The sequence below is a fragment of the Octopus sinensis genome, linkage group LG10 (assembly GCF_006345805.1).
Source record: "Octopus sinensis linkage group LG10, ASM634580v1, whole genome shotgun sequence".
Lineage (NCBI taxonomy): Eukaryota > Metazoa > Mollusca > Cephalopoda > Octopoda > Octopodidae > Octopus > Octopus sinensis.
Window position 1 is genome coordinate 27,116,908 of NC_043006.1, and position 15,972 is coordinate 27,132,879.

Here is a 15,972-nt window from a genome sequence, read left to right on the forward strand (position 1 = left end):
GATGAGGACAAATATCTGTCAATGTAAATAATGTATATTAAATCTCACTGAAGATATCTTCCTTGCTAATGAAGAATTTCCAACTTGTTTTTGTATATCTTAATAAAAAATCGAAATGCCAATGATAGTTCATGTGATATATTATTTAAAAATAATTGGTGAAGATGCTTGTTTCTTTTCATTCTGTGTCTTTACACTTCACCAGAAAAACTTTATTTTATGAGGCCTGACTACAGTTAAAAGTGATGAATGTGATTAAAGAATGTGATTCAAAGTAATCCAAACAGTTTTCTGTAACATACTGATGCTGCTACTCCTACTACTTCTTTTGATTGTCTCTTTATTGTTTTCTTTATATTGTATTTTCATAGATTTTGCATCAATGAATTTATTCACAAGAAAAGAAAAGTACCTTGTCCAATGTGTAATGTTGCTTTAACAAAGAGGTAAATTTCATTTTAAATAACTTTCTAGACTGTATTTTTAGCTATATTGTGGTACCTATGACCCATTGAACCACAAGCTTATTTAAATTCATTTTAACTTTCTTCAACTTATTGTTTCCCTTTTAATAATGTTTGAATCCATTGGTAACCCCCCCCCATGTGATGTTCTCTTGAAAATAAGCAGCTTTTTTGAAGAGTAATTTCTATCCAAGATCTTTCCTTCAGTACTATTTCATTCAGTTTTGAAATTCAACATTGTTTTATCTGTTAAAATAACTTTAGTACATCAAAGTTAAGTTGTTTTTTTACTTTAATCACTCCTATGAAAGTTAGCCAACTTTTTTTGCATGATGCTGTAGACTTCAGTGCTATTTGGGTATATATTGTAAAGGTTATAGATATGTAATTTTATGCATAGCCCTGTCCAGTCTGGAAGAGTAAGATTATTTGATGGTATTACAGTCAATATTTAGGACTTGATAAGATGTTATAGGTGGATGCATTATATGAAGAATGATTGGGAGAAGTATGGTAAGTATGCAGTCAAGAAGAGAGTCAATATAGATGAATGGAAAAAAAAAATGTATGAGTGTAAAAGTGTACATAAGTTTTAAGAAGCAGTAGTAACTTAGAAAAAGGAGCAGTGTCTTGAGGTAGATTAGAATAAAAAAAGCTAGTCCGTAGATGAAATCAAATATTTTAGGTGACAGATATAGTTGTGTTTTTACAGATATGGGAACATTGCCCCATGATCAATCAAACAAATTATTTTGTGCTGCAAGCAGGAAGCACAACTTTCCAAGTTATAACCATATCAAGTATGTGAAAGGCATGTGATGATTTTAGATGTTGGTTCAGCATTCCTCTGGATGGGCTGGAGGTGCTGCACAATTCTATTTTATGAAGTCAAGCAGCATTTTGGTTTCCTGGAAATGTCTGCACTATATGTAACATATCTCCCTTCAGTTGCTAAAGTCACTGGTGCAAAAGAAAGAAAATATTTCTGCGTATATGCTTGGATGTATGTTCATATTTATAAGACAGTATTTAAATCTAACATTGTGAATGTTCTGTTAGAACAGCATACTGTGCTTCTTCAGTAGCATGCATCTAGTGACTGCATACAACCCAAATATCATCACCAACAATATACAGAAAACAGTGTGTTTTCAGCCATTGATGTTGCAAATAGCCAGTATAATGGGGAAAATGCTTTGAAAGTAAGGTACCATTGAAATGTGAATACATACAGAATAACACAAGTTTTGCGTTAATCAGACCACCAATTCCCGAGAAACACATTTTTTTCGGGTACCTTGAACTATTGGTGACCCAACGGGTCATGGGTAGTCTAGTTGTCATTTAAATATATATATAGAGGCTAATACTTAAGATATATGGTGGCATTTCTACACCACATATCTTTCATATTTGCATTATGCAGTCAATTGATCAGTGCCAGTTTATTAAGTTGCTGTAAATTCTTCATGTACATACACATCAAACTGTCAATTTTACTGGGAAAGTACTTGCCTTAACTAACCTTCGATACATGTCCATCACTTGCTTTATCAAGAATATTCTCTTTCCTCTACTTAATTACCTTTATTTCTTTACTGCTCATACTATTAACCACACTAAGAAATACAACATTTACATTTTAAAGTTTTGTAAACCAATAATAACTAAAATAATAATGTGTTCTTTGAAATTATATACTAATACTAAGTCAATTTTGAATATCAAATACAAAGATAAAAAAAAAATGTTAAAAATAAAATGATTATATTGAATTTGACATTTAAGACCCCAAGAATATTGTAATTTCTTGTTTTTCTTTTTTCTTTAACTTTCATTCATTTCAATAGAAGTTTTCAAGAAAATGGTAAACTGAAAAACATCATTGAGAAACTGAAGAATCTGATGTCTGCTGTGGCAAAAGATACACATACACGTAAGAATTTTCTTAAAATCAACATTATCATTAAATAAAATTTACAGTGGTTATTATTTTGTAGCTAACTGTAATGTTTTGTTTGTCATAACTAACTGTAATGTTTTATATATATATGTGTGTGTGTGTGTATATTGATGCTTGTTTTTTATGTTCAGATATAAAAAAAAATACAATTATACATTAATCTGAAGGTTGCCATACTTCTGTAGAGTACAAATTTATTATTCTTTCACAAGAATAGTATTGACAGTGCCTTTGAAGTTTCATTCATCAGACTTGGCTTTATATAGTCTCTGTTCCTGATGAAATTTTTCTGGGATTTGTGGGGTTCAGTTTAATGAAAATTTGGTTGTAAGGTGAGTTATGATGGAGACTTTTTGTGAAGGATTTTTTATTAAATTGGGGGTTATCTTTTTGTTCAGAACTTATTCGTGTGTGTAGGACTTTGTAAACTGGTGTGAATATTTAGGTGTCAGTTTCAGGCCATGGCATTGTTCATATACATGCATCATACAGTCTTCCTTTCACTCAGAGAGCGAAACCTTTTGTGGCCAACAGAAGTAACAGCTCTCTGAATTACCTCCATCCTATTCTTATTCTAGCTATCACACTCACCGTGCATCCTCCCTCACTACTAATTTGGTCCCTTAGACAGCAGATATTATCTGCTACCTCTAATGAGCCACTAGGGCATTTAAGAGAATCAATTCCATGAGTCTGTAAAGTTTTTATGGATCCTGTGCATCTTCTAAATACGAAAACTATCTTTCTCTGATAACTTTTTTATTTATCCACTGCACCTCTTGTGTGCTCATAGCTTACACTGGGTACACTGTATGGAGTTCCTGTCTACACCTTTCCCAGAAATCAAACAGAGCTACCTACCTGAGTGGGGTAGGGTCCTGTCACTTTTCTTGCTTACTAGGACCTTAGTCTTTGCTAAGTTAACCTTAAATTCCAGGTCTTTTTTTCTTCTACACTTATATACATTGCCGAAGCAAAGTGTTAGAGATAAAATGTCCAATAGTTTTTTAGTACATGAACGCACTGTTCAACTAACTAAAAAGTGGGTTTGTGTAAAAGCATGTAAAAAGAAAAAATTTAAACCAGGAATAATTTCCCAAAAGTGGGGAGACCTCTGAGGGCCATAAAACTGTGGTCACCCTGACCACTAAGGCACATGCCCTGTATCAGTTGTCCTCCAATCAACAGGCACAACCTCAGAGGAAGCCTGTTCACATGGACCATGCTCACCACTCTCATCCATCTTTCAGCAAATTTGCTGGAAGGCAGCACATCTCTCTCCACTGTCACTTTCCTTTTGAAGGAATACTGAAAAAATGTTGAGGGCTTGGCTAAAGAGGAATGTGTTTGTTCTCAGCCCTTTCAATTTTGTCCACCACTCAACCCCTTTCCCTAAAACTCCAAACTAATTGACTTCTTGTCCTTGGTCTACAGCAGATGTGAGACTCTAGCCCTAACTCTAATTTTCACAAGGGACACAGCTGATACCTAGATCTGCCTCATACATTCAACAATGTATCCAGTAACATTTCCCATTTGAAGATCAAAGAATACCAATAACATAATTTTTTTAGCATATTATTTTATACTAGAAATCATATTTAAATTTTATTTAGATTATGATTTTTGTTGCTTTATTTGTTTCCTTCCAATGGCTTATTTCATAGTTACAAAATGCAGAGAAGACACATCATTACCAAATCGTTCTTTAGTTGTTAAGAAAGGAATCAAACGCAAAGTACATTTTAATCACAAATCAGAGGTTAGTATAATTTCCCATTTTGCAGATTTTTCTCAAACTGTTTCAATATTTTAAAGTTATGTTCATGTTATGTTTTAATGTGTTATCCTTGATGTTAAATACATTAATGTCAAAACTAAATTGAGGCATTGGCAATTCAATTTTACGAAATAAAATATTCATTGTTGAACCAATGGCACCAAATTTATTTTGAAATTAAATTAATTCTGTAGGAGTAAATGCAGTGAGATAATTATAACACCGAAATAGATACTTTTAATACTTATAGTGTTCTTCATCTATGTGTAGTGAATGAATTCCTGATTTGAAATTTAATGGTTCAGAGCAGCTCAGACACCTATACTTTTTATAATTCAATTTAATTTGGCTTTACATGTGTGGATTTGATGGAATACAAGCTGCATGAGTTAAATAAAGAGGTACAGTGTATACATTTGGTGTTAAAATGATGAGAGATACTTCAGATGTAATGTTTTAAGCCACCAAATCATTAAAAAAAAATTTTTTAACCCTTCATTTGGTGTAACAGATATTTTGAAAATGAAACAAAAGATTCACATGGGAAGAATATCATCTAATAAGATGTTTTCGTAAAATGTTTAACAGAATAATATTAATTGATAGAACTTTAGTAGTTGTATAAATTGTTCATGTATTAAGCATGTGTCTTTAATTTTTTATTAGGTGCGAGATGTTACAAAAATAGAAAATACACAGTTGAATGGTGAAAAATTAGCTAAAGTAAAAGGTATTGTAAAAAATATATATTTATCTATCAAAGGTTTCGTGAAGATAGCCAAAAACATTGAACTAAAGGCATTATTCCATAGGACTGATAAACTTTTATATTTGAGTCTATCCAATCAGAACCTTAGCAAAAGAAAATATCTGATATTGTATCAGTAAATTCATAACCATGTAAAAGACACATAAATGGTTTTATTATATATTTTTTTATAATTGCATTTCGTCAGCTTGCCTATGTTCAGCTTTAATCTCAGTAAAATGAACTAAAGGAAAAAAGTGGATCAGTGGTATGAATTTTAGGTATGTTAACCCTTTTGATACTAACACACTTGGTCATTGGTGATTACCCTTGGTCCTAGGATACAAACCTTTAAAATGATCTAATTTTAAACTTTCTATCAAAATTTTATGTAAGTTTATGTTTCAAACACTAATTTAATAATTATGAAGTTATTTTACTAAATTCTTCGTTATTTCCAAAATTAACTAAAACCTCATAGTTGAGGTTGCAAATGGTGTTGAAAAGATAACAAATGAAGCTGATTGATTGACTGACTGAATGATTAATCAAACAATTAATTACTTAATTGGTTAAATGGTTAGCTAGTTAACTCATTATTAATAATAGAAAAAGTGAAATAGAGCTATTGTGTGTTTTTATTTGCATAATGACCTTTCCCAGATACAGAAAAATTTAATTCATTGTTTTTCATAATTTATTTAATTCGTTTTCATAATTCATTCAGTTCATTATTTTTCATAATTTATTCAGTTCATTGTTTTTCATAATTCTCCTGCTAAAGCTACGCTATTGTCAGCTTTGACAATCTCTCTTTATCATCCAAGTAGGTTTTGCTTTCTCTTAGGTATTTTAACTTTTCTTATCTTAGAGTGTATATACATCAATATGGAATTTACCATACTTTTTCATTTGATTTTAAAGACATTTGATACTATGAAGAATGTTTAGCCTTATCACTCAGTTCAAGTTTTTTCGGTTGATTCAGGTATTTGTTCGGATCTTTTCGGTTTGAGCGGCAGTTTTTAACATAATTTCTAGGTAACTAAAAAATTTTAAACTTCGTACACTGGTAGAATGTGTTTATAAAACATCTTTTTCTCTTGGCTTTATTGAGAAAATTCTATAGTTTCTAAGATATTTGGTCTTTAATTTCTTGTATTTCGGCAATTTCAACCAATGACCGACTATTGAGGTGAAAACATTCTGTGCCATATGAATATGACCCTCGTTTAAGAAACACATTGGGTTTATTTACATTTGTTAAAAAAAAAAAATACCCTTCCCCCCACCCATAACCCTAACCCTAAATCTAAAATAGATTGAAATGCAATAGATCGACTCTAGGGTCATAATTATGGGTGACAATTTCATATGACACCCATAATTATGTCCCTAGAGTCGATCTATTGCATTTCAATCTATTTTAGATTTAGGGTTAGGGTTAGAGGTGGGGGGAAGGGTATCTTTTTTTCTTCACAAATGTAAATAAACCCAATCTGATTCTTAAACGAGGAACATATTCATACGGCACAGAATGCTTTTTAACTCAATAGACGCCAGTGATTGGTTGAAATTGCAGAAATTGAAGAAATTAAAGACAAAATATCTTACAAACTATAGAATTTTCTCAATAAAGCCAAGAGAAAAAGATGTTTTATAAACACATTCTACCAGTATACGAAGTTTAAAATTTTTTAGTTACCTAGAAATTATGTTAAAAACTGTCGTTCAAACCGAAAAGATCCATTTGTTCTTATTATATGCTAAGACAGTTTTCTTGGAAGCATTCTTTCAGTACTGTTTATTTTCAATTTCCTTAACTAGAATATCCTATGTGTTTCAATTCCAATGTAAGTGAATATAGACTGGTTTCATAAGTCACATGTAACTTCTTGTTTATTGGTATATTGAAAGTGTTGTTTGGAACCCAACATGAAGGTTCTAACAAAAATCTGTAACAGAACTTTTTGAGTATGGGTAAATACAGTAAAATTTAAAATTATTTAAATTTTGTTTATTATCATTATATAAAATCAGTTACTAGTCAATATTTATTTGGAATAAATAACAGGTTTGTAGTAAATGACTCCAATGAAGAACATTGCACATTATTGGATTTTCAATTAAACTTAATGCATTTTCAACAGGTACACAAAGAAGTAAAAATAACACAAAATAGTTATATGTGTATGAATTTATTTCAAAATGAAATACATTCTCCTACAAAAATATACTCACAAATAGTGATAAAAAGATCCACTAAAATAATTCAAGAATTCACTACTCACTTTACAGGAAATTAAAAATTGGAAATGGAATAAATTTGAAAATAATAATCATCATTATCATTTAACGTCCGCTTTCCATGCTAGCATGGGTTGGACGGTTCAACTGGGGTCTGGGAAGCCAGAAGGCTGCACCAGGCCCAGTCTGATCTGGCAGTGTTTCTACAGCTGGATGCCCTTCCTAATGCCAACCACTTCGTAAGTGTAGTGGGTGCTTTTTATGTGCCACCTGCACAGGTGCCAGACGAGGCTGACAGACGGCCCTGATCGGATGGTGCTTTTTACGTGCCACCGGCACGGGGACCAGACGGAGCTGGCAACGACCACGGTCGGATGGTGCTTTTTACGTGCCACCGGCACGGTAGCCAGTCGGGCAGCGCTGGCTACGGCCACGTTTGGATAGTTCTCTTACGTACCATCGGCACTGGTATCACAGCTACAAATTCCATTGATGTTGATAGATTACGATTTTGATTTTGATTTTCACTTGCCTCAACAGGTCTTCACAAGTGGAGTTTTGTGTCCCAAGAAGGAAAGGAATGCATAAGTGGGCTGGCTACATCCCAGGTGTAGGCCACGGGATTATGGCCTCACTTGTCCTGCCGGGTCTTCTCACGCACAGCATGCTTCCATAGGTCTCGGTCTCGTAGTCATTTCCTCGGTGACACCTAAAGTTTGAAGGTTGTGCTTCACCACCTTGTCCCAGGTTTTCCTGGGTCTACCTCTTCCACAGTTATTAAAATTAAATTCTGTATATATACAAAAGTTAGCTAATATTTCTTTTGTGGGGGAAAAAGTAAAGCATCCTACTCTACATAATGTAATCTTCATCCACTTAAAGCGTTTCTGGAGTTGGCATTCTCAATCATTTGTCTTTTCTGTTTTGTAGAAATCATCCGAATTCAAGCAAATGTCTCTCCCACACACTTTTACTTTTCTCTCATTACATTTTGAAGGAATAACCTACTCTGAATTGTGTTGGGACATTTGCTCAGCACTATTAAAAGTTAGTAAATTTTGGGGCCTCTTGCAATTTGGGATATAGTAGGAAAACAATCCTTACAGTATATTTGATATTTATATCAAACCAAGTATCACCACTGTTTATTACCTGGTCTACTACTCGTTAATAGTTCATCATCTGACTCAATTGATTTACATCATCCGTAGAATTGTTGTAATTTTGATTTTTAAAAAAATGTTTTTATTCATTTTTACAATGAATGTGGCACATATATATATGTTCTGCAAGTTTGACTATACTGACATACCAGTCAAAAATAATATTCAGTTGTGGTTTTAGTATAGAGATGATAATGTCCTTACCACATCATACACTGGGCCATGCTGACTCTCACCACTGTCTCTTTTTCTTGTATAAAAATTCCCACTTCGCATATTTTCCATTGTTTCATATCCTGTTTTGTAGGCTTGCCTGGCATATATTGCTGGAAGCATGTGTCCAAGAGGAGTCTTATTTTAAATAATTTTCTTCTACATGTTTAGCACTTCTACATGTTTAGTGACTTTAGGATCAGGACTAAGAGGACGACTAGAAGACGACCAACATGGAGAAGAAAGGTCTGGAAGCTTAAAGACCCTGCAAATGGACAGAGATTTAGAGACATGTTACTTGAAGCCTTTGACGAAATAGAAGGGGGTATAGCTACACATGGGGTAGAAGACAATTGGACGCTTCTAAGGGACAACCTGCTGAAAGCCACTGACCAGATCTGTGGCTGGTGCAAAGTCCCCTCAAGACCCAAAATAACGTGGTGGTGGAACAATATTGTTGACAGGGCTATTAGACAAAAGAAACAGGCTTGGAAGGACTGGAAGAACGGTGGTAGCAGGGAAGTGTATCAGACTGCCAGAAGGGAAGCTAGGAGGCAGGTTTTATTTAGCCAGAGGGGAAGCAGATAAGAAAAAATTTGCCAATGTCCTGCGCCGGGAGGATGAAAGACTTGAGGTATTTCGTGTTGCAAGACAGTGTGTGAGAGAGAATCGTGACATGGTAGGAGAAAAATGTGTTCACATGGATGACGGCCCACTTGCGCTAAATGAGGATGCAAAGAGAGAGGTTTGGAGACGCCACTATGAAAGGTTGCTGATTGAGGAAAATGAATGGGATAAAGAGAGTCTGACGAATGTCGACCCAACAGAGGGACCAGCAATCCGAGTTGACAGTTCCTTGGTAGTTAAGGCAATTACAAGCATGAAAACAGGGAAAGCCCCAGGCCCATCAGGTATTACTGCAGAGATGCTCAAAATATCTCGTAGTGTCGGCTATAGCCTAGTCACCCGTATAGTTAACCAGGTGATACACAAAGGAGTCATACCCAATGACTGGTGTAGCAGCATAATAGTCAACTGGTGTAGCAGCATAATAATCAACTGCTACAAAGGTAAAGGTGATGCCCTAGATACAAATAACTACAGGGGTATCAAGCTGCTGGATCAGGTAATGAAGGGTACGGAGAGGGTTATAGCCCAACTAATTAGAGAGAGAATTAGCTTAGATGAGATGCAGTTTGGGTTCGTGCCAGGGAGAAGTACTACTGATGCTATATTCCTGGTAAGGCAGCTGCAGGAGAAATACCTAGCCAAAGATAAGCCCCTGTACCTGGCTTTTGTTGACATGGAGAAAGCCTTCGACATGGTCCCCCGATCCCTTATCTTGTGGTCAATGAGGAAACTAGGGATAGATGAATGGTTAGTTAGAGTTGTGCGAGCCATGTACAGAGACGCTGCTAGTAAGGTGAGGGTTGGCAACGAGTACAGTGAAGAATTCCGGGTAGAGGTTGGGGTCCACCAAGGTTCAGTCCCCAGTCCCCTCCTATTTATCATAGTCCTCCAGGCAATAACGGAGGAATTCAAGACAGGATGCCCCTGGGAGCTCCTCTATGCTGATGACCTTGCACTAATTGCTGAGTCACTATCAGAACTGGAGGAGAAGTTTCAGGTGTGGAAGCAAGGTCTAGAATCGAAGGGCCTCAGAATCAATCTAGCCAAAACCAAAGTCCTAATAAGTAGGAAAGTAGACAAGTCACAAACGCCTTCAGGTAGATGGCCCTGCTCGATCTGTAAAAAAGGTGTAGGTAGAAACTCTATAAGGTGCACCAAGTGCAAGCTATGGACACATAAGAGGTGTAGCAATGTCAAAGGAAGGCTAACTAGGAAAATAGTTTTTGTCTGTGGCAGATGCTCAGGAGCAATAAACACTGAAAATGTGCAGAGACCAACGTCTACCATGTTCCAGGGAGAAAAACTAGAAGTAGTTGATAGCTTCCGCTACCTAGGTGACCAAGTCAGTAGCGGGGGTGGGTGTGCTGAAAGTGTAACGGCTAGAGTAAGAATAGCCTGGGCAAAGTTTAGAGGGCTCTTACCCCTGCTGGTGACAAAAGGCCTCTCACTCAGAGTAAAAGGCAGACTGTATGATGCATGTGTACGTACAGCCATGCTACATGGTAGTGAAACATGGGCTGTGACTGCTGAGGATATGCGTAAGCTTGCAAGAAATGAAGCCAGTATGCTCTGATGGATGTGTAATGTCAGTGTTCATAATCAACAGAGTGTAAGTACCTTGAGAGAAAAGTTGGACCTAAGAAGCATCAGTTGTGGTGTGCAAGAGAGATGTCTGCGCTGGTATGGGCATGTAACGAGAATGGGTGAAGATAGTTGTGTGCAAAAGTGCCACACTCTAGCAGTTGAGGGAACCTGTGGAAGAGGTAGACCCAGGAAAACCTGGGACGAGGTGGTGAAGCACGACCTTCGAACTTTAGGTCTCACCAAGGAAATGACTAGAGACCGAGACCTATGGAAGTATGCTGTGCGTGAGAAGACCTGGCAAGACCAGTGAGAAAAGTCAAAATCAAACCAAACCAATCAGATATCAGAAAGCAGAACCAAAATTGAGGCTGATCAACATCAGTGGAAATTGCAGCTGTGGTTAAGCGAACCATCCGATCGTTTATCCGTTGCCAGCCTCGCCTGGCCCCCATGCCGGTGGCACGTAGAAGCACCATCCGCACGTGTCCGTTGCCAGCCTCGCCTGGCTCCCGTGCCGGTAGCACGTAAAAGCACCATCCGTTCGTGTCCGTCACCAGCCTCGCCTGGCCCCCGTGCCGGTGGCACGTAAAAACACCATCCGTTCGTGGCCGTTTGCCAGCTCTGTCTGGCACCTGTGCAGGTGGCACGTAAAAAGCACCCACTACACTCATGGAGTGGTTGGTGTTAGGAAGGGCATCCAGCTGTAGAAACACTGCCAAATCTGACTGGGCCTGATGAAGCCTTCCGGCTTCACAGACCCCAGTTAAACCGTCCAACCCATGCTAGCATGGAAAGCGGACGCTAAATGATGATGATGTTCTGATATACTGCTATTTGCCTTGTATGAAAATATTGATACAGCATTAAAAATTGTATCTATGTTAGGATACTAGAAAGACAGATGTCACCCATGAGTTCATTTGTGCTTTACTAATTACTAATTTTGGGTAACTTCCTAAATCCCATTATCATAGTTCTTTTAAGAAAAAAGTAAAAACAAACAAAAAAAGAAACCCTTTATTTTATCCAGGATTGTAGAAGTCTGTATTTTGTACTCTAGTTTCTTTTCTGTATATCCTATGCAATGATTATCCCTGACAGTTATATGAAGGATTAGAGTTGGACTAAACAAAAGAAAATAGTCAATGGGATTCAGCAATCAATAAGATTGTGATTGGGCCTAGTTTTTAAGTTTCCTTTCTTTCTGAAATAAGTTCACTGGTGCTGTCACTATTGGTACAGGAATTAGTTTCGCTAGTAGAAATAGAAACATTCAACTCCAAGTTTTTGTTGCATTTTTCATTTGCTGCAACAGTTTCTTCCTTTCGAAATTCTTAAAATTTGGTTTCACTACTACTTCTTAATTGGAAGGTGCTATTTGTTTTTAAAAAGGCAAAAAAATCTGGAAATAAGAATTAAAAAATGTGAAAATTAGCCAGTGAACCCAAAATTCACATTATAGTAATGTCAGGCAGTATATAACAAGTGTTATAGCCCTAATGTAGTCACAAAATTTATGTTGATATTTTGGTTTAAAATGATTAGTCAAATACATGTGGTAACATATGACCAAAAGTAGTCTCAGGCAGCTTACTAATGAAAGGGTTTAGTGATTGTTTTAGCTAATAAAAACACAGATTTGGCAAATTGAAATTTAGTTAATTGGTAGAGAATTTGGGCTTTTCAACCAACTTGGACGTAATCAGGATTATATTTCTTACTTTTCCCCCGTCAATTACCTGACTTTTTTTTTTCAATATTTTGTCTGAAGCTTATTTGATTATGAGCAAATAATTTCCTGTTTTATTGCAAACTTCATTAAAACAATTTTCATGCTATTTAATGTAGATAATGTGGAGGAAATTGGGGAGGTATTTAAATGAGATCATTTTAATGATCTTTTGAGTACATTAAAAATATAATTGTAAAAGCATTTCTCAGTGCATTCTAATTTTTTCTGATTTTGATATAGATCAATCTTTCTCTGTCGTCATAGGTCATGAATTATATAAGAGTCTGAAAAATTACAGTAGAGAAAATGATATTCATAAAAATAGAAAGAGAATACTTGAGTGGCTTCAACAGCTTCCTCTTTTTTTTAATGATTGGAATGAAGATAACTTTGCAGTAGAAAATAGTAACTGTAAGGAGTTTCAACCAGCTGACAATAATATGAAGAGGATGCCAACACAGTGTATTTCTAATTTTCCTCTAAAAGAAAATGTTTGTGCTCATTATGATCTCATTTCTGTATCAGAGCCTTATTCAATTCATTCTGAAGTTGTCAACAGTGACTGCATTTACTCAAAAAAATGCTTGAGGAAAGAACAAAATACTTTTCTTTCTGCAACAGCATCAAAGTCCATACGCGATGTTACCAAAAGAACATTGAATCCAAAAAAACAATCAACTTCTTATGAAAGACTTCAACAGCAAATATTAAAAAGTATTGAAAAATTTAAAAAGTTCAGAGCAAAAAGAGAAAGAAATGTTTCCTCAAGTGTAAACATAACTCCAAAGAATTATGTTATTGACTTAACTTCTCTTAAGTCAGTCCCTCTTCAGCATGCATACACTACTGATGCATTTAGTAAAAAAAGAAAAAGCAACAAAATACTTGGAACTGAAAAATTCTTAATGAATTTGAGTGAGGATAAAAGTAAAAATCAGGAGAATAAATCCAAAGTTTGGGAAGATTCAAAACTGCCATACATTGAGAGTATACAAACAACAAGCAAGCAGAATCTGTATAAAATGAAAAGTAAGAATTCTGAAAGTGCAGTTACTTTACCACCAGCTTTCATAGCTGGAACTCCTTTTCTAAATATACATCATGGCTAGTTAGCAAAATACATTAAATGCAATAAAAACCAGTCATCTTTGTATGATATTCATAAGAAATTTGAAAATGGAATAGATGTTATAGACATCACTAGTGATCTTTCTTCTCAGTTTAATTTGAATAATTTTAAAAGCAGATAATTTTGTCACTAAGGGGAACATTTCCTATGAGCAATTAAATGCTAATCTGATGTTCTCTACAAGACATCAAGGCATCAGGTGCCTACTCTTTGCAATATTCATGGTGAGTTTATCAACTGTTAAGCGATGAGGAATTACTTGCAAGATATACAAAAGTAACAAGATGGACATACATATACAAGACTTACAAATGTGTATGTATGTTTATGCATTTGTATTATATCATCATTATTATCATCATATAACGTCCATTTCCTATGCTGGCATAGGATGAACAGTTTGATAGGTGCTGGCAAGACTTGGGAACCACACTAGGCTCCATTGTCTGTTTTGACACGGTTTCTACAGCTAGATGCCCTTCCTAATGCCAACCACTTTACAGAGTGTACTGGATACTTTTTACATAGTACCAGGCACCAACAGGGTTACCAAGCAACTTCCAAGACAAAACTCCTTAGCTGGCGGGGGGGGGGGGCAGGTAATATAAGGCAGGGATGGCTTTTTGCCAGTTGAGAGATTAATGGTAAAGGAGGATAAGGATAAGTGTCTTGTTGTAGAGTAGCTTTATGGATGTCCCAGTTGGAAAAGAAAGGAGAGCAAGTTAGTAAGATAAGGAGAGTAATAGGGAGAGAGATGGTGGTGAAGATGTGTCAAGGGATGCTCTTGGGGGACATTGGGGGTGGTGAGAATAAGTGAAGTGATACAGAGGTTTGGAGTGGATGAGCAGGCAGGAAAGAGGTGACTAGCAAATGATGGAGAGAAATACAGGAGGGGTGGGTGGGTGGAGTGTCTTCTATTATAGCTCTGGTCTAACCAATGCTTTGTGAGTGAATCTGATAGAAACTGCAGAAAGCCCATTGTGTGTGTGTGTGTCTGAATGTTTACATTGTGCACTTCACATGAAAAAGCACTGCAGACAGTGAAGTCAGTTTATATTTCCCTTTTAATATAACATCCAGTAGGCAAGTGTTATGTAAGTTCTTTTACTTGAAGAATGGATGAGGGTTAGCAACAGCAAGGATAGTATTGTTTGAAAGGAAATCACTTTCTGATGTTGCTGCTACAAGCACGTTGTTTCACTTTAAAATAACTTATATTAGTGTTTTCATATACATAAAATAACTCTTTTCCAAAAGTGCTGTTTTACATGGAAGAAGTTTTAGTCAATAATTCACATACCAGGATTATACCAAAAGTAATGCAAAGGCTGTCTTAACTTTTTTTTTATTAACTGACATAGGTCCTTTAAATTGCTTATGCTGGTAGAATACCTCTTCCTTTCTAGTAACTTTTTCTCTTCCTTGCTGACAAATAATAGGTTTCAAGGAGAAGCAGTGTGCCATTACTGAGTTTTTGATGAAGGAATAGTACAATCTGTCTGACTTCTACCGGAGATTACATGGTATTTATAGAGACGACACCATTGACAAGAGTAATGTGCATAGATGAATAGAGAGGTTTAAAGAAAAGAAAACCAATACTGAAGACAAACCACAGAGTGGGAGATCACCAACTGTGACCTCTGGTATGAATCACCAGTGAGTGAAGGAATTGATTTGCGCAGAGAGACAAGTTGCAATCCATGAGATTACTTCTCAACTGGATTGTGGTCAAAATGCATTACAGAAGATAGTGAAAGACTTTGGGTTCAAAAACCAACAATTGGAAAAAAAAGTCTTTGATGGTGAAAGACTTTGGGTATCAAAAAGTATGTACAAAGTGAGTACCTCAACATCTTACACCTGATTTACAGGAGAGAAAGGTGGAAATTTGCTCTGATCTGCTGGAGACAGAAGCCTGTGAAAGTACATTTTTTAAAAATGATCTAGAAATGAAGGCTTAGTCTGTGGAATGGTGTTGCATTTCTTTTTCAAGGCCCAAGAAGTTCAAAAGCCAGTAGTTAGCAAAGAAAGTCTTTGATTTTCTAGAATGTGATGTACTATGAACAGCAAGTTTTGCAGATCAGAGCAAATTTCCATCCTTCTATTTTGACTACAATCAATTGAGAAGTAACCTCATGGTGTGCAGCTTGTCTGCCTGCACAAATCAATTTGCCCACTCTCTGGTGATTAGGAAGAAGAGACCAAACAAGAATCTGAAAATGATCTACATTCACCAAGACAATGTACGACCACATCATATTTGGCAACAAATCAGAGAATCAGCAAACTGGGCCTGTCAGTGGTCCAGCATCCAGC

The 15,972-nt window shown here is 35.9% G+C and overlaps 1 protein-coding gene across 7 annotated transcripts in view; it reads left to right on the top strand.

The window, feature by feature from the left end:
• Positions 1-15,972, top strand: part of LOC115216805 (breast cancer type 1 susceptibility protein homolog) — a 69,067-nt gene that overhangs the window by 19,291 nt on the left and 33,804 nt on the right. For 3 of the 7 annotated variants that reach the window (XM_036506409.1, XM_036506410.1, XM_036506412.1), the window contains exons 3-7: positions 372-446; positions 2,315-2,400; positions 4,095-4,189; positions 4,874-4,937; positions 12,789-13,553. In XM_036506409.1, coding sequence (XP_036362302.1) covers positions 372-446; positions 2,315-2,400; positions 4,095-4,189; positions 4,874-4,937; positions 12,789-13,553 — 1,085 coding nt within the window. The other 4 variants (XM_036506413.1, XM_036506414.1, XM_036506411.1 and 1 more) reach the window with 3 other exon arrangements.